At 40.0% G+C, this 22060-nt stretch overlaps 1 protein-coding gene and 1 long non-coding RNA gene across 9 annotated transcripts in view; one reads left to right on the forward strand and one right to left on the reverse strand.

Annotated features, from left to right (window-relative positions):
* The window catches only part of LOC102225684 (FYVE, RhoGEF and PH domain-containing protein 4), a 60153-nt gene that overhangs the window by 24325 nt on the left and 13768 nt on the right, over nt 1-22060 (reverse strand). For 5 of the 8 annotated variants that reach the window (XM_023343916.1, XM_023343939.1, XM_023343925.1 and 2 more), the window contains exon 2: nt 6440-6523. In XM_023343916.1, coding sequence (XP_023199684.1) covers nt 6440-6523 — 84 coding nt within the window. Of the gene's footprint in view, nt 1-1599; nt 2505-2752; nt 2839-6439; nt 6524-10592; nt 10742-22060 lie in introns of those variants that run through there. The other 3 variants (XM_023343933.1, XM_023343945.1, XM_023343958.1) reach the window with 3 other exon arrangements.
* Nucleotides 2901-4521, forward strand: LOC111610320. Its single transcript, XR_002753600.1, has 3 exons — nt 2901-2990; nt 3078-3629; nt 3915-4521. It is a non-coding gene; the product is annotated as an uncharacterized LOC111610320 (long non-coding RNA).

The raw sequence follows: 22060 nt of genomic DNA on the forward strand, positions 1-22060 counted from the left end.
TAAAGGTCTGTAGTGACGCTGGCTGGACCCTGAGGATGGTCAGATCGGTTCCTCTTTGCACACAGAGTCCATGTCGCTGCTATCATTTTATTTTTAAGAGCCTGAAACGGTTTTGTTCCTTATACCTTAATCTATGCATCTGCAGCTAAAGATCACATCCTCTTTTGTTTTCTTGCATCTGAGGAAGTTACAGAGGAACCTTCCGTGGTTCAGACATCATCTTGAAATAATTTCAGTTCAGTAAAACATTTTGTTTTCTTTTTCTGACCTGAAATGATCATGTCTAAAGTGAGTTCATAAAGATTAATTTATTCATGTGACATTTTAAAATTCTTTGTCTTTAATGTGAACACCTGCTGGACTCTTAAAGATTTTAATGTTTTTCATGTTGCAACTTTAAGAAGAAGTTGAATGAAATCCTAAATGTTTTTAAGAATAAAGATCTGAAAAGTGTGGCATGCATTTGTATCCAGCCTCCATGAATTCAAACTGCAGAAAACCTTTTAGGGTTCATCTCTACCAGCTGTGAAATCTAACATTTCTACCAAAATGTCAGTTATCAAGGCCTGTGACAACTTTTCAACTAGATTAATATCTAGACTTTGACTAGGCCGTTATGTGATTGGATGTGCTGCACAGACACAAACTGCTTTCATAATTTCATAATGATAATTTTCAGCCATTGTTTATGTTCATATTTAGCATGTCTGACTTCTTCTGGTGCAGAATTATAACGAATGTCTCACATCAACGACGTAAAAGTCGGATAAAATGTGACATGACCGTTCAGACTGCAGACATTTTGAAAACTATCAAACACGCTTTATTTCCACATGCGAAAGTGGAACAGATCAGATTTTATTTAGGGTGAAATAATCGGAACCGGGCTGTTCAGACTGCCGGGAAAAAGTGGGATTTGGCTCGTATTTGCCACGGCAAAAATGTCCAGTTAAAAACTTCAAAATGTCTCCATTCAGGGTAAAGAAAATTTAAAAAGCAGAGAACAGTTAGAGACCAACAGAAAACTGATGTTTCCCTGAACTATGCAGGTGGACAAGTTTATCTGAGACTCCCTCTCAGCCAGAACATTTTTCAGATACTTCTCTCCTCCCCACCAGAAGGCCAATCATTTCCTTCTGGTAAAATATGTGCTGAAAGTTACGTGAGCGAGAGAAGCGAGTGAAAAAACAAAAGACACACCTGTGTGAGCCGTGTGGCAGCCCAGCGCCGAGCCCAGGAGTGTCAGAGCCTGAAACTAAGGCGTTGTGGCCCCACAGGAATCTCAGGTACAGATTCTCCTCCTTCTTGACAAACAGGTGACTTTTACTCAGTCACAGCAACTTTAATCATGATAATAGAGTTAATTTGGGCAATTTACACGCTGCCAACAACTGTTTACATTTAGACTGTTTACTATCCAAAAGGGTGAGACAATATCAGCGTCTCATAAATCATCAGATAACATATGAGCAGCAAACTGTGTGAGATTTCTGTTTTCTTTCCAGATACTGAGCAGGTAGTCTGCTGCAGAGCCCAGCTCAAACACAAACGGAGGAGAAAGAAACGTTCAACAGAGAGAATCCCAGTAAATCCACTCACCGCAGGTTTCAGACCGGCAGGACAAACAGATGCAAAGCCTTTCTTCAGTAAGGGGACGCTGCCGTTTGCTCCCACAAGGAAGCTAAGTTTAGGCTCCATGCAATCTTCCCAGGCTGAGTGACTCAGCCCAGCAGGGAGGCTGAGAGAAACGCACTAAACTCCTCCCTCACACACACACACATACACACACACACCCCCACGCACCCCCGCACCCCACTTAGGAAACTTTCACAACGACCAACACAAATCAGGAGCTCAAGACACAAACATGATCCGACTGATGGGATAACAGCTGTTCCACCTGCAGACAGACTTTAGACCCAACAGGATGTTAAAAGTTGGACTTTGTGTCATTTTGATGAAACGAGCAAAAAATCTTTAACTTGAGGCCCAATTAGATGGATCAATGCCAGGCAAACAGGACAGAACACTGCAAAAACTCAAAGTCTGACCAGGTAGATTTTATCCAGTTATAGTCCAAATATCTTATTACACTTAAAACAAGACAAAACTAACTTACAGATAACTTTTCAGAAATACTTTTTCACTTATAACAAGACATTATCAAAGCATTCTGCTAGTGAAACTATCTATCAATTAAATTTATTTTAATAGCACATTTCAGCAACAAGGCAGCTGGAAGTGCTTTACTTCATAAAAATACAAAAATTAAAACCCATAAAAATAACATAGAGTCACTATTTAGAGAAACTGGTGGCAAACATTACAATTTATCGAGTGTCAACATGAAAATCATCAAAATACATCAAATATGTTGGTCAATATTCCATTTATTATGGTTCTAAAGCAGCTCTAACCAGGTGGGTTTTAGTTTTGATTCATAGAAACTCAGAGTTTCAGCTCTTTTTCAGTTTTCTGGAAGTTTGCTCTAGTACTTAATAATCATTATTAAGAAATTATTGATCTAAAACAAGCTCCTACATCTTCTTAAAAAGTTACTTGTAATTTAGTTTTGTCTTATTTTAAGTGTAATAAGATATTTACAGTAAGATTTTATGTTTTTGCAGCGTAAACCTGACCAGAGTACATCACAGCAAACAACTAAAACGGTTTCTGTTAACTTTTTAAATGTTGAATCATTATTCTGTGAAAATCTAACATTATGATGGTAAAAACCAGGGCCAGCATGTACCTTTAACCGAAGCCAGCTCTGACCTGTCCATGTTCTGCAGCTGCTCCTGGTTCCAGTCTAGTTACACATTTATTTAGATAAATTGCCAGCAGACATGGCAGTGCGTTGCCTCTGAGTGTTTTACGAATAAAAAGAAGAAGCAAACCCAACAGCGACGCCCAAGCCGGAAGATTTCACGTCAACAGAAACGACGGGACAGAAAGGCTTGTTGTGAAAATCAGCTGAATGAACGTCAGAGGTGTGTGTTTATGCTGCTGAACATTCACATGAATAGTTTTGACACCTGACTGTTCAATGAGGAAGGAATGACATCTCGCTCTCTCAGGGAACCAGTCGGACCAGAATGGATTCCAATCATTAATTTTCCGTCTGAAACCAAAGCACAACGGTCACAAACAGACGGGTGGTGAGGACAAGCAGCTGCGTTTCAAACCTACGGCTTAAAATAACAGAATGATTGAGCATTATTTACTAAAAACACATCATCATCCTCACAACTGTGTGAAGCAACAACACAGAGGTAGCAAAAGTCAACTCTGCACATCCCTGCAGCCGTGCTGTTTGTAACCCAGGGTAAAAACTGCCTTAGTCCCACCTTTGCTACTTCATTGGTTAGAGTGACAGTCAGTCACACAGTGCAATCAGCCAATCACTGCACCTGAAGTAGGTTTTTCAGGCCTGCTCCAGCTTTCCCAATCAGCTGTGAGAGGGAGAGCTGGAGACGAAGGAGCTGCAGGTTTGTGCTGTCAAACAATTGGTTCTTTCTTTGTTTGTATGCACTTTGTTTAAAAAACTCACAATATAAACCATGTAGATCTGAATATCCAGTGAGCTTGGAGCCATGAAGCTGCCATGCACTGATCTTTAAAAGGAATTGGTGAGTAGTGAACATGAATGTTTTGTTTGACATATTGATGGTGATAGCCAAATTGTGTGATCATCAAACACACAATCTAACTTTTAAATGCAACATATGTGTTTAAGATGATGTGATAAACGTTAAATATCTTTGTCTTAAATAATTGATTGTAGATATAATTGCATTTATTTATGTATAATTGCATTTATTTATGTATAATTGCATTTATTTATGTGTACAACGGAAACAAGTCTAGTTAACTAGCAGGCTGGTAATTGACTGGTCCTGTTTATTTTAATACAGGCCAGGTGATTTCCCCTTTTTGGGGTTAAAGGATGGCGAGCTTCTAAGATCTGGCTGGAGCCAGGAGAACCGAATTTCACTCCATACTGGTCTGGTAGGAGTTTGATGGTCCATGAACTTTCCCCTCCTTCTCATTACACAGACACACTACCCATTATTCACCCTTTCCATCAGAGCTGAATTGCGCTTGGACATTTTCCCTAAAGTTTCTGGATAAACAAACTATGGACTTTTAAATGTGTGTCGGTCAGACACTGTGTTGACCAAGCGGGGAAAAGTGAAGGACTCTGTGCACATTAGAACATCAACTGCAGTATTGTGTATATATTTATTGTATTTTGGTTTCCATGTATGTTTTGTGTTTTATATTGGTTATTTAATTTTCTTCTTTAAAAAATACATAGTATTGAAAACAGTTACTCTCTTGTATTGTTTTATTGATTTCTGACGACAGCTCCAGCAGACGAATTTAGTTTTTCTGATGTCAGAAGCTATTTAGTCCTTCAGTGCATTAAGTACTGTTACATTATAAACATCAAATAGTGCTACATGTTCTGAAAACAACATGGGTTGCACTTAATGGAGGAAAACTAGTAAAATCACATCTGACATTTATTACAGTTTGAGAACATTTACACATTTTTTCATTAGCGTGACTTAATGCATCATAGCGGTCCACAATAATTAAATTGAATTCTTATATTCAAATCTATCAACATTTATTGATGTAAACAATAGAAAAGTTAAAAACAGCAAAAGTAACATTCTAGGCCATTTTGGACTCACTGGGTTTTAATTAAACATAAAATCTAGACTTTCATTTTAATAATTGTTGTTCATTTTAAGCACACATGAAGCACCAGATCATAATAATAGTTAAAAGGTTCAGGTCAGTCATCGTCATGTCCACTGTCGCCTCATGCTTGCTCATGTAAGCAGGCAAGCTTACATGAGCAGTGAGTTGCTTTTTTTACATGAGCAGAAAACAACTCACTGCTCTTCCTTTGATCAATGATTAGATTTTTACCTGAATTTGGATCCAACTGAACCTGAATTATTGTTACTTTTACAGTTAAATTAATAAATATCCCTCATATTTTAGAGTAAATTTTAAATCACCAGACACTACAGATGATTAAACCTAAACCTGAACCGTTGCGTCTGTGTGCTCTGGCTCAGCGTTTGTGTGAATGAGCGCTCAGGCAGAGCGCGGTGGATCGCTGCGACCCGGTCGCTCAGAAACAGAACGCGGCCCAGAGTTTGAGGATCCGCCAGCTGCGGCGGGGCTGTGGTCTGCTGGGAGCGTGGGACACCTCTCTGGCTTTCAGGGCTTCCTGTGATGGCTAAGGTGAGAAACTGATGCAGACGAGTAAATAATATGGCAACCTGATGCACAGGATGAGTTCAGGGCAGCTTCAAAGTTTAGAGCTGAGCAAACGTCAGCAGAGGAGCTGCAGCCTGTGTGTGTTGTGCCTGCAGCAACATGCCCAACACGTTGGCTCAGACAGAAACATCACCCAACGTGTCACCTGACAGCTAGCTGGCAGCAGCAGCCTTTTAAACAACCTTTCAATGGAAAGGCAGGGTTTCTTCAGGTTTAACCAACTCAAATTTAAGACTCTGTTAACTGATTTAACAGAGTGAAACAGACACGCCCCCCATAAACACACACCTTTGTGATAAAAATAGAGCAGGAACTTGCAGCTTCTGCTTTATTTTTGCAGATGGAGGCAGAACACCTGGGAGACGAACAATCCTTTCACTTTTCATCCTGCGTTTTTCTCTTATATTCCAGGTTTTAATACAAACATGCCGCCCCCTCTTCCTCTGTGGTGATATCATAAGAGATGCATGACACAAAATAAAGCTTCAAACCTCCCACACTGCAGAACAGATAGAAACTGCAGGAAATTCTCATCGATGTCAAATTTGCATAAAAGTAGCATCTGCATTGCTGAAGTTTTCTCCATCTGTATCAAATAAACAACAATTGCCTGCTAGCAAGTCAGGCCTGAAAATGGTTCTTTCAGGGATCTTTCACTGCTTTTTGTGCCGTTATATTCTCAGTTTCAGCTCGTATTTCCAGTAAACTTTAACAAGGACTTCTGCTTTCAGCCGTCTACAGAGCCGGGGGGTCCAGCCTTCAATCACACTGAAGGTTTTACAGAGTTGATGCTCTGAGGCAGAAATAGAAACAGCCACCTTGGATTGTTAGCAGATTTTAAGGTAAAAGCAAACAAGGCGATGCTGCTGCAGCTCCTTCAGGACAGGCGAGGACACAAGCAACTTAAACAAGAAGCCTGGAAATTCCTCTAAAGTTTTCTCCAGTCACATCCTTCTGTGGAGACTGTGGTGATTTTATAGAAGCTATAAAGTCTAATCACTGTTATAGAATCATCAGATATAGCTTTATTGTAGAAACTCTGTTTTTAACCCCTAATTCTTCTAATTCCCATAAATCTCTCAGTTTTCTGACGGTGGAAGCCTGCACAGCAGGTGAGGTAAACAGAAGCGATGCTTCCTACCTCTGGACTGGTCGATTTTCACCGCTATGCAGGCCTCATCATCAGGACTTCTGGTCTGGTAGCATGGAGTTTTGCCTTTCCTTTCTGCAACAAAAAAACAGAACAGAGTCATTTTTTTCTTTGTGAAACGTAAAAAATGTTTGTTCTGCAAACAAGGAGCTTAAAGCAAAATCAAAAAACATCCTGTTTTACTTAGGAGCAGCACCGAGGCTGAGATGATGAGTGAGGAAGGACATCAGAATATAAAACTGACAAATTATAACAGAGAGAAATTTGATGCCAAAGCCTCCAGACTTTCCTTCCAGCTGCATTCATTCAAACCTGGAGCAGACGTTGCTTTGTTTAGTAAATGGAAAGGAGCCTGGCGCCCCTTGGAGACATAAACCCTAATTAGCCTGGATGTGATCTGTGGGGAGACCCAGCAGCCTTTCCACACAGTCGGTTAATATGCACATAAAGGATTAAAGAGAAAACAGTAGTGGTCGTAAAAGCAGTGATGAGACTCCACCAATCACACGGCCCTTTAAAAAAGCAGATCCTCTCACACAGATTAGAGCTCAGATACAACAGAGTGAAGTGGGAAACACCGGAGCTGAAACCAAACGTGTGACAAACAAGGCAGAATCACACATAAACCATCTAACATAAAAATAACTCAAACCGCAGTCCAGATCAAAACTTTATTGATCTAATTTAATCTCTGTTTAGAGGAACAGTGGGCTATCGTGTGCACACTTCTGCTAATCCATTAATAGGGCTTAAGCAGCAATTTTAATTTAACGCTAAAACTGCCTTGGAAATGTTTAACACACTTAACTTCCCCTAAACTAATATTTCCAGATACATTCCAAAGCACTAATCTTATAAATATTCAATTTTTTTCTCACCACCTTTATTTTAGCATTATTTCAATAAAAGTCACAACCATTATTCTGAGCTTTCACCTTTTACACCAACAACAACATATAAAAGCTATTTCAGGACATACCAGGAATTAATTACCCAAAAAATAATTACAATATCAGTTCAGTGTCTTTAATTTGGGATAAAACTAAATGTTTATCCATGTAAATTGTTTCATTTTGTGTTAGTATTAAAGCTATTTGGTGTATTTGGCAGTGGTGTTCACATGTCAACTGATGTGCTAATAGTAGAGCTAGTTTTTTGTTTAGCACTTTTCCAAACTTTTAAAAAGAAGCTTTATTGATCAAATGTTCAACTATAGAACTAACAAATTAATGAGCTACACATCGTAGTATACAACACAACACTTACATGACCTAATACATGCAAAATTTACATATATTTATTTATTTGAGATATTTTTGTTGATACTTTTCACGACATATGGTTGAATTGAACGCTTTAGTATTAGCTTCTGCTAAATATGATGTTGGTATAGCGCTTTATTGTTAGCGGAACTGATGTTGTGCTTTAGGGTTAGCGCAGCTAGCTTTGCAGCTAGCCACCTTTGGTTATCAGTGATACAGAAACTGAAATCTCAGAGCAACATGGCTAAGGTCAGCGGTGAGTTCACATAAAAATAGAACTAATATTTAGCAATAATAATAATAATACAAATGCAATTTGTTGTTTTTTATTTCAGACTTGATCATAAAAAAACTTCAGCAACATGATTTGATCTAACGCAGAATATCTGGTTGGATGTTTCAGCTTGTTGTTCCACTGTAAGGTGAACCTCACCAGGCTCAGATCTTCTGCAGACCAACAAGTTTTCCTCCAGGATGGTCCTGGATTTAGCTTCGTCCGTCTTCCCATCAACTCTGACCAGCTTACCCATCTCTGCTGCACACATTCAGTACCTAATTCATGGGAGGGTCATGCTTTTCTTGACCTGAGCTAAGTATTTAGGACGGATCAGTACGGATGTAACGGTACAGTAGAGCTAAGCTCAATGCGTCAATGATGACATTTAAAGGGAAAGTTACCTCTCTACCTGGGGGCGGGGGCAAACTGATTCAGTTATATTTGTGTGTGTGTGTGGGCGTGTGTGTGTGTGAAGCGGGGGTAGGGGAGGTAATATTCTGGCTCAGGGATTAAAGGAGGGCTTTCTCCACACACCATCTGGAGTCCTCATGGCCGGCCTGCTGTTCCTGCACGCAAACACACCCACATGCAGACCTACAAACTCCTTTTATACACAACTCAAACCCAGAAAAATTCCTTTTGGACACTTTAAAACATGGAAGCAGCTTATAAGAGTCAGTTCAGTCCAAACCAGACTCAACCTGCCACTCCCTCTCCTCAGATGTGATTCCTCACATCCATTGTTTCCACAACTGGGCTCTGCTTTTCTACGGCTGCACTGACCAACATGCACGCATAAATTAATAACATAAAAAATATCCGTGACACTGTGTTTGACGAGCTGCTTAATGATGAGCGATGCTGAGAATCTCCATTTCCAGTGACTCGGCTGACCCAAAAACTTCTCCTTGTCCATTAACTTACTCTTTTTTGTTTTGTATTTTTCAAAATATAACCTCAGCATTTCAACTATCAGCAACGTAAAACAGTGAAAACTCGAACAAAAGGAGAAACTTCAGACATCACGTGCACAAAGGTTTGAGATGTCGGTCAACATTTACTAACTGGAACAATTTGAGTTTGTCACCTTATTCAGTCGCAAGAAAGAAGGAAAACGCCAGATAACTCCATGGTTCGCAGAAATTTCTATGATGTACAGTAACAAGAAAACACATTTATTCACACTGTCAATAGAGGAACTGAAACAATTTTTTACTTTACTGCTAAAATGTCAAGAAGCAAACTGCAAATATGGAAGTTTGATAAGAGGGATGGATGGATGGATGGATGGATGGATGGATGGATGGATGACCAGAAAACACGTTGGACATCAGTAGATTTTAAACTCCTTAAAGTAGAACTACAGCAATGCATTCTGGGAACAGAATAAACATCATTTGCTGCTGCCTTCATCCATTTCAAAATAAGAGCATGCATACAAACGTCTGTCTACTTGAAGGACTCTTAATAGTTAGTAACCAAAATTTGAACACAGATGTCAAAATTTATTCAAATGGGTCACAAACAGCCAAGTAAATGATCATGTTTGAATTTATCCAGAAAAATGAATTTAAGGGTTGCTAACTGCACCAAACATTTTCAAAGTTAAAAAAGCTCAAGGAAAAATGAGCTCTGCTATAAGCACAATACTCATCTGCTGTCCTGATGCAGCAGATAACTGGAGGTTTTCCCACTTTATTCCAATATGCCTGCACTATACACAACACAAAAAGACACGACGCTTCACAAAAATCTCTTCTTTTTCATTTGCTTACTCCATGTAAAACATGCTGTTACATGTGTGAACATACGTGTTCAGAGAAGAACCTTTGTGACAGAGGAATCCAGCCTCTTAAACCTTTTATAATGTCTGTTCCTGACAAGTGGGAACAAAAACCGAAAGTTAAAACACACCTCAGCGTCTAGAAACCCGACTCCAAATGTTTCCTTGAATTCCTCTCAACATGAACATCCATCGTCGCCGGACTTCCATGGTTACCGTACAGATTGTTTGTACAGGATAGTCGACAAGTCGTGACTTGTATGAGACTTATTGGATCCTCAGGAGATGTTTGCATGAAACATATTTAGTTTATGTTATCTCATGATCAAAATGTGGTGTGAAGGAATTATTTATTGCAACACACATTCTCTTTGTGGTTATCGGCGACATTTATCAGATTTAGAAGACGGAAAAGTGCGTCTGACCTCCAATCAGCAACATCTCAGATTCTCTGAACTGTAACTTTATTGATGTGCTGAAATTTGTTGAAGCAGATGAATAAAAAAAAAAAATACAAGAAATAAAGTCAAACTAAATAGTGCATTTTCATTTGGGGAATAAAAAAATGCATCAAACTGACAGTCATCTTGCATTAGACATGGCAAGATAAACAGGCTGCATGTCTAGGATGTTTTACAGGTGACTGCGCTCACATATACCGCCTCACCACTGTGGGATATTTTTAGTTCAGAGCATTTCCGTCAAGATTATTTTCTCACACGACCCTACTTGTGGCATAAAAATAAGAAGTTTTCTGACTCTGTTTGTTTGATCCAGCAGTAAAACAACAAAAAGAAAGCAAAGGAAGTATAGCTACTGTACCTGCATGCCTTCGCTTCAGATCACAGGGTTTCCCCGTCCTATCATCACCACAGCTTTCTTCCATCACATAATCACTTTTTGGCTCACTATTATTAGGAACTACAAGGAAATCGCTGCTCTTTCCTCAAACCCAAGGTTCCCTGTTGGCTGGCAGGCTCAAGTCTGTGTTCGTCATCCAGACAGTCAGCGTATCTGAACGCTGTCACTGCACAAACCGGTTCCCTAGAAACCAGAGTCGCCAGGTGAATGGCAGGGCGGGAGGAGGGAGGCTTTGTCCTTGAAGATGTTGCTGATGACAACGCCTTTATAATGTTTTTTCTTTTTCTGGGGGAGGTGGAGGATTTGCCAGGATTCAAGGGCATCGTCCCCCTGAAGTGGGAGGATAATGAGAAGACGAGGTTTAAACACTGTAATTTTACTGGTGAGGAGACGATGCAGGTGCAACAACAGAGAAGTGAGAGTGATGAATATGAACCAGCCATAGCAGTTAATAACTCAGATTACAGCTGTAATTTCTGTCTGTTCATCACAACTCTGTCTCCTACATATAAACTGTCATGAAGGTCCAGTTTCAGCCGAATCTCAGTGGAAGATGTGGAGACTTTACAGTTACACAAACTAACTTATTCACTTATCTTTCTATATAATAATAGACATATTTACCAAAAATCAAAACAACAATGCCGTCAACTATAAGCACTAAGAAAAAAGGCTAATTTACCTCTGGTTCATTTGCATAGCTCCCCTGGTTTGAGATAACTGCCATTATTTATATGAAGGTATCATATAAATAATGTATAAGTGGGGGTTGAAGTATTAACATGCTCAGTCACACCCCTTTAATCATGCTAATGTGTGTGTGTAAGCACACGACTGAGGCTTTTATGGTTGGCATTGAAAACATTGGCTGGTCTCAGCGTCCAGATGCGTCTGTCTCTGTTCAGTCCTGTCCTTCCAGAAAGGATCATTACCAACGACTGATGGCTTTCTGTCACAACACGTAATGAATCGACCTTTTAGAGATCTTAAATGTTCAGAACAACCAGATGAGACTCTGATTATAGACGGGTGCATGGCTCGAAACAAAATCATTTTGATTGAAATTGATTGCTGTTTGATTTTTGCTTTAGTTATCTAAATCCAAAAGGAAAGATTTAACACGTAGCTATGTTGGATGCGTAATCAAACTCAACAAAGCGAACTCAGGTCTGCCTACAAACCTCGGTCTCAGTTTGCAGGTGGAAGTGAACTCTGGTGCGGTTCGAATGCAAATGTAAAAATATTCGAGAGTTTTTTTGCAATTTTTGTTTTTCCAATTTAGTTTTAAAACTAACAAAAAAGAAACAAGTTATTCATTTTTTGCTGTTTTATTTTAAAATAATAAAAAAGCCCAATATTGAATGGATTTCTACACTATATCACATACTAAAATATCTGAATACATTAAAATGTAACACCCTGAAATGATTCAAGGGTATGATTATGATTTTTACTCTCTGGGCTACAAAACTGTGAAGGACATCTGACTGGCTGCTAAAGATGCTCTGTGTTTCTAGACGTCACTAATTCTGCCTTCCTTTGTTTCTTGAGCAGAACCTTAAAGGAATTTCACAGCCATGAATCACCTGCTTGTTTGGAGTGCAGACGGTATTAGACACTGATTGAACAGGAGCAGCAGAATCAGGACATTCTTTTGCAAATGTAGCCGAGAAAACATTTTGCCTACAAAAAATCTCATAAAATATGTAGCTCTAGAGCAGATGCCATGCATCTCCTGAGTGGTTACCAGCGTGCTTCTTTCACCCAGCTCAGCATGAGAAGATAAACTCTTAGCATGATCTGAGCATGTTCTCTGGCCCATGTCTAACAAGGGCAGGCCAGTGGGGTAACTGCTTTAAACAGAGGTGCTGTGATCTTGAACATGCTGAGTGTCTCTAGAAAAGCACCGACACACAGCTGCTGTCCTCGTCTCTCCCTCGCCTGGTTTTCTACCAGCACGTCTCCTCCAACCACGCTGATCAGTCCCTCCACCTTTTAAAACATCACAGCTGCTGGACAGGAGCTCCCATATGTGTCAGTCAATATGCTGTCTGCCTAATTATCACGTCTGACTGAGTCCCAACGCACCGGTGCGTTCACAAACGAGCCACTATGCATTCACAGCAGGCGTTTACTTTAGGAGGCGAACCTGCTCTGGATGAGTGACAGAGACGCACAGATGATACTGATATTTAACAAGTTAATTCCTATTAATTGCATCAATTTAATGAATTTATTATTATTATTATTATTATTATTATTATTATTATTATTATTATTATTATTATGTTTTTGCACACAGGTTCCATTGGGAACCTTTGTATTTGCCGTTTCTAGTAAGCCTGTTAATATGACGCACCAGCTACATCTGCTAACAGCAATGGTGGAAGCTGCTTCTCTCTGGTCCCACTGGGGTTCATCTCTGCTTCAAACTGGTCTGATGGGACCCTGGAAAAGACTATTGTTGTGTTAAAGTTGTGCTAAAGCAGTTAGCTTATCAGTGAAGCTGTTCAAGCCTAAAATAGCATCTCAATGCTAAACATGTAGCAGCTAACGCTAATGTCAGCGTCCACATTTCTAAAGAAGATCCATGAATGGTAAGAGAAACTCTGGAAAGCCGAATGAATAGAAAAACAATTTGCTCCAACCTGAAGGTTAAAGAACAGAAATAGCTTTAATGTTTAGCTCTCATGGCTATGAGAGCTAAACACCATTATTTCTTTCAGATTTTACATATTCCTGACTAAATGGTAGAACTTGAATGTTAATGAGGTGTTTTTTGCTTACTAGCATCTTTTAGCTGTTTACTTTAGAAACTGTTTCTGCAGAGTATTTTAAATAAAAGCCACAGGTTCTATTAAAACGTCCACTTTGTTCTGGTTTCTGCTAATTTTGCCCTTTTCTGTTTTCTACGTTTTTTTGCACTGGAGTTTTTCTTAAATCTGATCAAAAGCCAGTTTTCTCTACAAAAACAAATAATATCTACGGCTCCTTCATGCTATTTTCAGTTTAATCTGGGGTCATAACCTGTCCTGTCACATTAGAACCAGTAGCATATCAAGTTTCCAGATAATAAATTAAAGCACATGATTTATTTGAACATTTTTAAGACTGTCATAAACAAATATTTAAATATAATTTTAAAAAGTCACAGATCTGCCAGGATGTGTGTTTGGTTTGTTTGCAGGAGTCAAGTGGAAGCAGCAAAGAAAGGCAAGTAATGCGAGTATGAATTAGGTAATCGGTGAATGGAGGTAAAAAATAGAAAAACTGAAAATAAAAATAAGAGACTGTACGATAAGAGCAAACTCACAACAAAATGAAACTGTACTGTTGTTAAAAAAGATTCTCAGTTTAAAGTAAAAGTGCAACTACGTAGAATTATTTAAGAAATGTGCAAGCTGTGCATAAAGAAATGACAGCAGGTTATTTGCACAAGATGGAAGAACTGAAAATAACAGCTGGGACTTTTGGAGCAGTGGAGGTTCTGGAGGAAGGATCTGCCATAAAGCTTCTTTGTGCACCGGGGATGCAGCTGTCTGTCACTGGAGGAGCTTTCTGGCTCTGCAACAGTGTCATGCACATGGGAGACATTGTCCAACACTGATGCTACAAGCTAATTTTGGAAATGTTTGCACTACTTTATCTAAGTTATTACTGTATTTCTCCAAATCACAATGACATCATTTTAAAGATATTCTTTGCTGACACAAATGACATTTATTTCAACAAAAGAAACTTAATTATGTGCTGCACAAAGCAAACATTAGCTCTACCAGCTGGCAAACAACTGTTGGAAGACTAGAAGAAATTTTAAAGAAAGAGCTTCAAAACAAACTAAAACTAAACCGAACTTTCTGCGTGTTTCTTCAAATGTCTCTTTTGTCTCAAGTTGATGAGAGAAAATTGGGATCAGGAGAAATTCATAAGATCTGGCTCACTGCATTACATCTGAAGTAAATGGATGAGGAACATAATGTCAGTCAAACTGCACAGCAACTTCGTTCTCAAACAGCATCTTTGTGCTCAGCATGAATGAGGCCTTCTGACTGAGAGCTGGAGCCATATTCTCAGCACAAGCTGCCAATGCAGCGGCAACCCCGCAATCCTGAAAGTAAGCCTGCAGACGGGCTTGATGCCAAGGCTGGAGCAAGCAGTCAGGCAGAAAGAGGACAGCAGCCAATGATTAACATTCAGAACAACTCAAACTTCCTCTACAGCTAAATGTGACCTCTTTCTTCCCCAATTTGGCCTGCAGAAAACAATTTGAACAACTGAAAGTACGCATGCAGTCAACTTTCATCTTCTGTTCTCATGGACACAGCAGCTAATCTGATAGTGGAATAAAGTGTCAAGCAGCATCAGCATTCCTGACGTGTCAGACACTCGGAACGACAAACCTCAGCCCACAGAGGACAAAATGACAGCATGATCAGCCGCCAAAACCTGAAGGGCAAACCAGTCAGAGGGGGAATAATGAAAACACGTGAAACAGACAAAGTGACGAGGATGAAAACCGACGATGAAGCTGCTGACGGGTAGAATCAATAAAGAGAAGAGACGCAGCTTTCATAGTCAACATCATCCCATAACATGGATATCTGAAACGTCTCCACAGCTTCCTGGAAACAGATGCAGAGACGTTTATTTAGTTGTTGCGAACTGAGCAGTGGTTGTGTCATCTCTGCAGAGACGAGTAAAGGTTTTTTTAAAGGGTGACAGTTCAGACTTTGTGAACAAACTGTTATGATCTGAGATCCCCATAAATCTACCTGTTTGTCCATCTACCTGACTCTCTTACAGGTGGTTCCTGCCGATTAGAGCTGTTATTTAAAATCAACTCTACAACAATCCATCACTTAAGTGAGAAGAAATGCCCTATCACAGTGTTATCCTGTTAAAAACAATGAAACCTCTGTATGAAAAAGGAGGAAGTTTCTTAAACGGAAACTTTGCTGGTATTTTTCTCAACCTTTTCTTGAGCTTTGAGGAAACACTTAGCAGAAAACCTAATAGAATGTCAACTCCATATTATTAACATACAAGATAATAACTGGGATGTGTAAGAAAGTAGTGGTCTTTTCCCTGCCTGTGGGGAAAAAATAAATCAGAGGGAAACAGAGCAGAAGAAGCAGCACAGCGATTCCTAAGCTGCTGGTAAACGCTCAGCTGCAGAGACAGGTATTAACCTGAGTTACAGTGAGGGAATATGAAAAGTAGGGATTCCAGTGGTGGGCAAGCTTCTGCTAACAGTGGAGCTAACTTTTCATTTAGCTCTTTCTTTGAGTAGAAAAAAAGAGAGAGGAATATTATAGTTATTGTACTTCTCATTGTTTTTCCCTCTTATTCCATGACATTGTGGAATAAAATAAAAATTGTGTCAAAATGTCCTGTATGTAGCTCACATCTGTGTGCGTCTGTGGGGGTGGGCACATGTCCGTCCTACTCCTAAATGTTATTGGTCAGTTTACTTTTATTTGGCGGCTTGGCGCTCTTTCTGTAAGTTAAATGTGACTGCAGCAAAGCTAGCTAAAAACTGATAAGCAGACTTTTAACCCCCTGGCAGTTTTTAGAGGGGTGAGTGGACCCAGCTGCTTTTACAAGTTGTTTTTTTTTGCCGTTTAGTAACTGAACACCCAATCGCTTCTCCACTGACCGACCGTGACACCTGCCGCGCTCTTCCCCACCGTCACTCTACACTGGAAGAGTAAAGTAGTTCATTCTAGTCAAATGTTTGTCAAAAAGAGCAGAAATTAAGCAAACATTGTTGCTTCACTTCCTCCTCTGGACATCTCAGACGCCACCTGAACCTGGGAATCTCCGTCCTCATCCTCACATCACAAGGGTAGGATTTGCTTTCTTGTCTTTATTCATTAACGGAGCTAACGTTTTAGTTAGCGATGTCCACCACTGAATTCTTGACCACAAGAGAAAAATCCATTTAATGACATATTTAGAAGTATCTGGTTCTAATAAAATAACTGCCGAGTCATTTTCTTTGCTTTTTAAAAAGACCAGGAAGTTGCATCCTTCTCTGGGAGATTGTCTGGCTATTTAAGACGACAAATTGACTTTTAAAATCATAGTTTTGTTTGTGAAAAATCAACGATTAAAGATTGATCCACAGCATTCACACACACCCGCAGAAGCATGTAGCCAAATACACACACATATTTTCCAGCAGCTCAGCCCAGCTGAGGTCGATTACACCAATCGAGGCAAACAGAGTTAACTGAAATCACCAGCCTCTATGTGCAAAGATATGTGGGCATGTGTGTGTGTGTGTGTGTGTGTGTGTGTGGGCATGTGTGTGTTGCAGCATATCTTGAGACCGACTGCAGCTGATTCAATATCGCCTTAAACAAAATGAATAGTCCTCTCCCACCGGTGGGGAGCTGCAGCTGAGAGGACCCACAGCGCTGCCACAGATACCCACGGCCAACAACGCCACGCCGCGCTGCAGCACCTGCCACATCTGTGGAGAGATCAACGGCTTGTCTTTTGTCTCGGGAGTCCCTCCCTTTGTTACCCTGAGCAGGTAATGTGTTTCTCAGTGAGCAGAAAGCCAAAGCCGACACTTTCTCCCTGTGCAGATGGGGAAAGTAACACCGCCAGGGTTTGCATTGTGCGTCTCCTGCAGCCCACTGGTGCTGGTGGGTGAACAGATGGAGGCACTGACCTTAGCAGAGGTTGAGTCCAGTTTGAGTCCGGAGATGAAACAGAAATCCTGAACCGAGGAGATCTTCCTCTCTCTTCCTCTGCCTCTGTCAGCGCTCTGATGCTCAGGCTGGCAGGTTCAGCCTCATCATGTTAAACTGCTGCCTCACCGCATTGGTTGCATCTTCCCTCCCTCAGACTGGCTTCACACCCACACACACACACACACACACACAAACACACGCCCACACTTCAGCAAACTGATAAAGTGACTCGCCCTCAAGCTCAGTTCCTCACTGGCTTCGGTTTTTCTCTTTATGGTAAAGAGAAAACGATCACATTCCAGTGGAGACGCGGCATAAGGCGGAGGACCCTGGGTGTAAGCTTCCTCTGTGGGTGTGTGTGTGTCTGAGAGTGTGTGTCGCATGGACAAGCAGACCCATTGTGTTGGATGAAGGGGAGGGCTGGGGAGAGAGGAAGTGGCCAATGGCCGAACTCTACAGAGGATCTCGGTTCTGACACCGAGCAACCCCCCCTCCAGGAATAAAGCCGGGTGGGGAGCAGAAGAAAGGCGACGCATCTGGCCAGAGACGTGACAAAGAACTGGTTTCTTTCTCAGAAAGAGAAGCACTGGAGCAAGGGGCTGAAGAATCCCAACTCCGCTCTGGTCATTTTTCAGTCACATCCGGAGCCCAGAAGCCGGTTCTGGACTCTACGGGGATCGAAAGACAAAGTCGCCCACTCTTCTCACAAAACAAATCAGAAAATGTTTCCAAAACAGGAAGGGAAACTGGGAAGTTTTATCTAGAGGGGAAATTTTGAAATCATCATGTACACGACAAATCATAACTCATAACTGCATAAAAAAACATAAATGAACCTCTTTAGTTTATCAAATTAATATTCACAGTGAGCTGTGTGGAATGGTCTCAGAAGGTTTAATATTTGTTGATACAGTAAATTTGACTCTTTCCAGGATCAAGAAGCTGAAACTTTCTTACCCCACACTAATGATGACTCAGCACTTCTCTGTTAAGCTGTTTCTCTTTTAGGCAAGGCGTCAGTAAGAGCTGCAGAGGAAACCAGACATTTACATACTCTGTAAAAAGACACATCATTTAATTTTCACTGTCTTGACATTTAATCAAAGTAACCAGTTCCTGTTTTTAGGACAGCTGGGTGTTAATGTTCTGTCTTAAACCTCCAGTCGGTCGTGGCTAATTGCCGCTTGTACTGAGCCACGTTCTGGTTCTGGTCGGGTTCTGCTAGAGGTTTCTTTCTGTTAACAGGGAGCTTTTCCTCTCCACTGTCACTACATGCATACAGAGATTCTGCTGTTGCTACATCCAGGAGGTTCTGAACGCTGCCAGTCGTGTTTCATCAGCAGCAGTTTCCATTACAAATCAGCACAAAACTTTATTGATATTCTGCTAATGTTGAAACAACACGGTTTTTATTTCATGTTGTTCCCATTAAATAAAAAATAGTTAAAATCATCAATTTATGCAATAAGTCATAAAAGAAAACGTGTCACGCCATCATCTGTCTTCCACTTCCTGCCGTCTTCGTCTTTTTCACCAGTAGAAACATCCGGCTGTTGATCACATGACAATACAGCCAAAAAACACCTCACAGCACAAAAACCTTCTATCAAAAAATGTTAGCTTCTTTTTTAAATGACATTTCCATTAAGCAAATAATTTTTTTAATTCCAAGTTGCGTAATTTTAAGGTCAGAACTGGTAGAACTGGGTCAGTTTGCAGGTGATCACACCTTCCAGTGGCTGAGAAACTTTCTGACAGACTTTGACACTTTTAGTCCTTCAGCTGCTAATCTGGAGCTTCAGAAACTAAAATCTGGAAAAAAAATGACAGCCGACATTCACAGATAATTTCTCAGATATTTACAGAGACAATAAAACATTATCCACCCATATTCAGTTTAAGACTGAATATGTATCAAATTTGCACCTCTTGCCACTTCCCCTAAGAGCTCTTCATTTCAGGAACTAACTTTTTTTGGCTTGATGACATGCATATCTTTTTTAAGTTTCTGAATTCATTTGATAAGAACTCAGATGTTATCATTAAAACATACCCAAAAGTAAAAGCTAAGTAAAAATAAAAAGCATGCAGGGAGGTTGAAGGTTGAGTCTAGTGATAAATAGGTGAGATGAGTTTAAAATACAATGAGCTCATCTGAATCATAGTGCTGGTTGTGGGTGACAAGGGAGGGTTGGTTGGTCACGATGTGTGAAAGAACAGTCGGCGCTTCTTTCCCCCAGCTGAAAAAATGACCTGCAGACATCGGTGGGTGCTAAAGTAGAAGGAAACGCTGCTTTCACAAGCGTCGGTTGAATGTGACGCACTCAAACTCAAACCATGGTGGGAAAAAACCCCAAAAAACAATGTTTAGATGTTTAAACAGACTTGCACCCAAACATTAAGTGATAGCATACAGAAATTGCAGGGTATTAGTAGATCTACTAGAGGTTCTTATTTTACGGTTCCATCCAGAAACACTTTAGCTCAAAGTTTTCTATCTGAGAGAGGATCTGCACCTGGGAACTCACTTCCTGTCAATTTAAAGTCTGTAACCAGTTTCAAATGTTCAAAAAACAAACAACTCTGGAACTGTATGCTTAATGTTTTATTCATGTTTTTATATTTTATTGCTTTATATGTAGGATTATGAATATGTAGTCAACATTATGTCAACATTAAGTCAACATCAATGACTTGATTCACTTTCTAATATTTTTAGATGTGCTGTTTAAAATTACCTCACGCTGCAGAAACTGTGATACCAGCATGGGATGCTGTTCTGTTCAGTCTGTTTATATCAAATAAACCTAACAAAACATGCAAATGGTTTCTACTGCAGAAAGGCACCGTTACAGTCCTGACCGTCCTCTGGAACATTTTTATGTTGCAGCTCTCTGCTCTCGTTTTTCATTTTTCACCTCAGCAAATTCAACGTGGATCCAGCGACTCCCACCGCTGCCTTTGTTTGGCCGTTAACATCTAATATTTTCCAGCAGCTACATGAAAGGACTTACTGACTCCCTTAATCTCAAACACACCTTGAACCATGCTGTGAGTGTGGCTAGACCTCACTATACCACACACTAATTAGAGAGTGGAGGGTCTGGAGAGCAATAATAAAACCCCAGCAGCACAATGTGCCATGCACGTGCCGAACTATTCCTGCTTGTTAAGCAGAGAGAAAGAATGCTTCATGCTCAGCTTCCTGTAAACTTTTAGGAAAGGCTACAATTCAAAGTACTTTAGAGGAAAACAAAGAAACAGGAATAAAAACACGAAGCTTCATTTAAAACAGATTAGCTGTCAAACCTAAGACACATAAACATGGTGGTTAATTTAAAAATGCAGAAAGTTGCTTTTGATGGTAATAATTACAGGATGTGTAATAGTCAATTAGTCGATGGATTAAAAGTAGGAAGTGTTCACTTAGAAAAGCAGATTAAAATGTTCCTACTCATGCAAAGAATGGTCATATTTTAAGAGATATTTCAATTAAATTTAAAAGTAAGCAACTTTAGTGATTGTATATAGGATATATTAGGACATTTAATGAATAATTTATGATATTAAACTGTTTTATTAACTCACCTGCTCAGGGACTACAGATGGAAATGAGCTTAAGCCTTTTATTAATGTTTTTTGCACATTGTCCCTGTTTTAAATAAACTTACAAAAAACTAAAGAAGTCATATTTTGCTTATCAACAATAACCCAATAATAAAATATGTTAATCTCAAGCCACTAAATGGACACACTGTTTGCTTTGATGAAGGTTCACTCACCACATCATACTAACTGCTTGAAGAGGCTCCAACGGCAGCGCAGCATGACCTATTTTCTGATTAATTCTGATAATAATAAGGTGAAGGGACTTACAGGCTCAGTAATTAACATCTCATCCTCAGATGGTGCTCTGAATATAAAACCTTTCATATATTTTGTGTTTTGTTTTCTGATATATTGTCTGTTGGATTCAAATGTCTGTCGCCTAAATTCAAAAATAGTTCACTGTTTCTATTGATTTGTATTAACAAGACAGTTAGCTTGGTTCTAAGCAGAGTTTTAGGAGGAGAATGAACCAAAAGCTGGAGGAAGATGATGTGAGGAAGATGATGTTGTGATTTTCCTCCGGGGATGATGGGGTGATTCAGCTAAACATCCGAACCCAACGTGACGGGTGGGCTCTAATAACACAGAGCAAGTCCCTCTCAGCTTCCAGGTTCCAGAACATGCTACAATATTAAATAATTTATGCCACATTAATGTGACGCCAGGCGGCTTTTACGGGAAGAACCATTAAAAAACAAATTGGGTTCCAGAAACGAGTCGGGCAGCTGGGGAAGGGGAGCACTTCAAAAATAATATTGGCAATAATATCAACTTATAAACCAAAATGCTGGTTGATTGGTATCTGAGGGATGGTCTGTCGTTTCCATGGTGACACTTTTTCATACCTACAGTATTTATTCACAGTCCAGTCTGCAGCGGGAGCCTCATGCAGAGACCCTTTTGCATGGATTACAGGCAGGCAGGTAAACATGCAGCTTAATATACTCATGCTGTGAAGTCCTTAGTGCACACAATAAGAGGAAGGAAATCACACCTGCTATACGGTAAAAATAATAGTACGTTTAATAAACATGATGAAATGAAGATGAGGAGGAACAAAGGGATGAAGAGGAGAGTCAGTCAGAAAAGCTGGAGTTTGGTTGTTAGAACTCCAGTTTC

Source organism: Xiphophorus maculatus, chromosome 2, assembly GCF_002775205.1.
Source record: "Xiphophorus maculatus strain JP 163 A chromosome 2, X_maculatus-5.0-male, whole genome shotgun sequence".
Taxonomy (NCBI): Eukaryota; Metazoa; Chordata; class Actinopteri; order Cyprinodontiformes; family Poeciliidae; genus Xiphophorus; species Xiphophorus maculatus.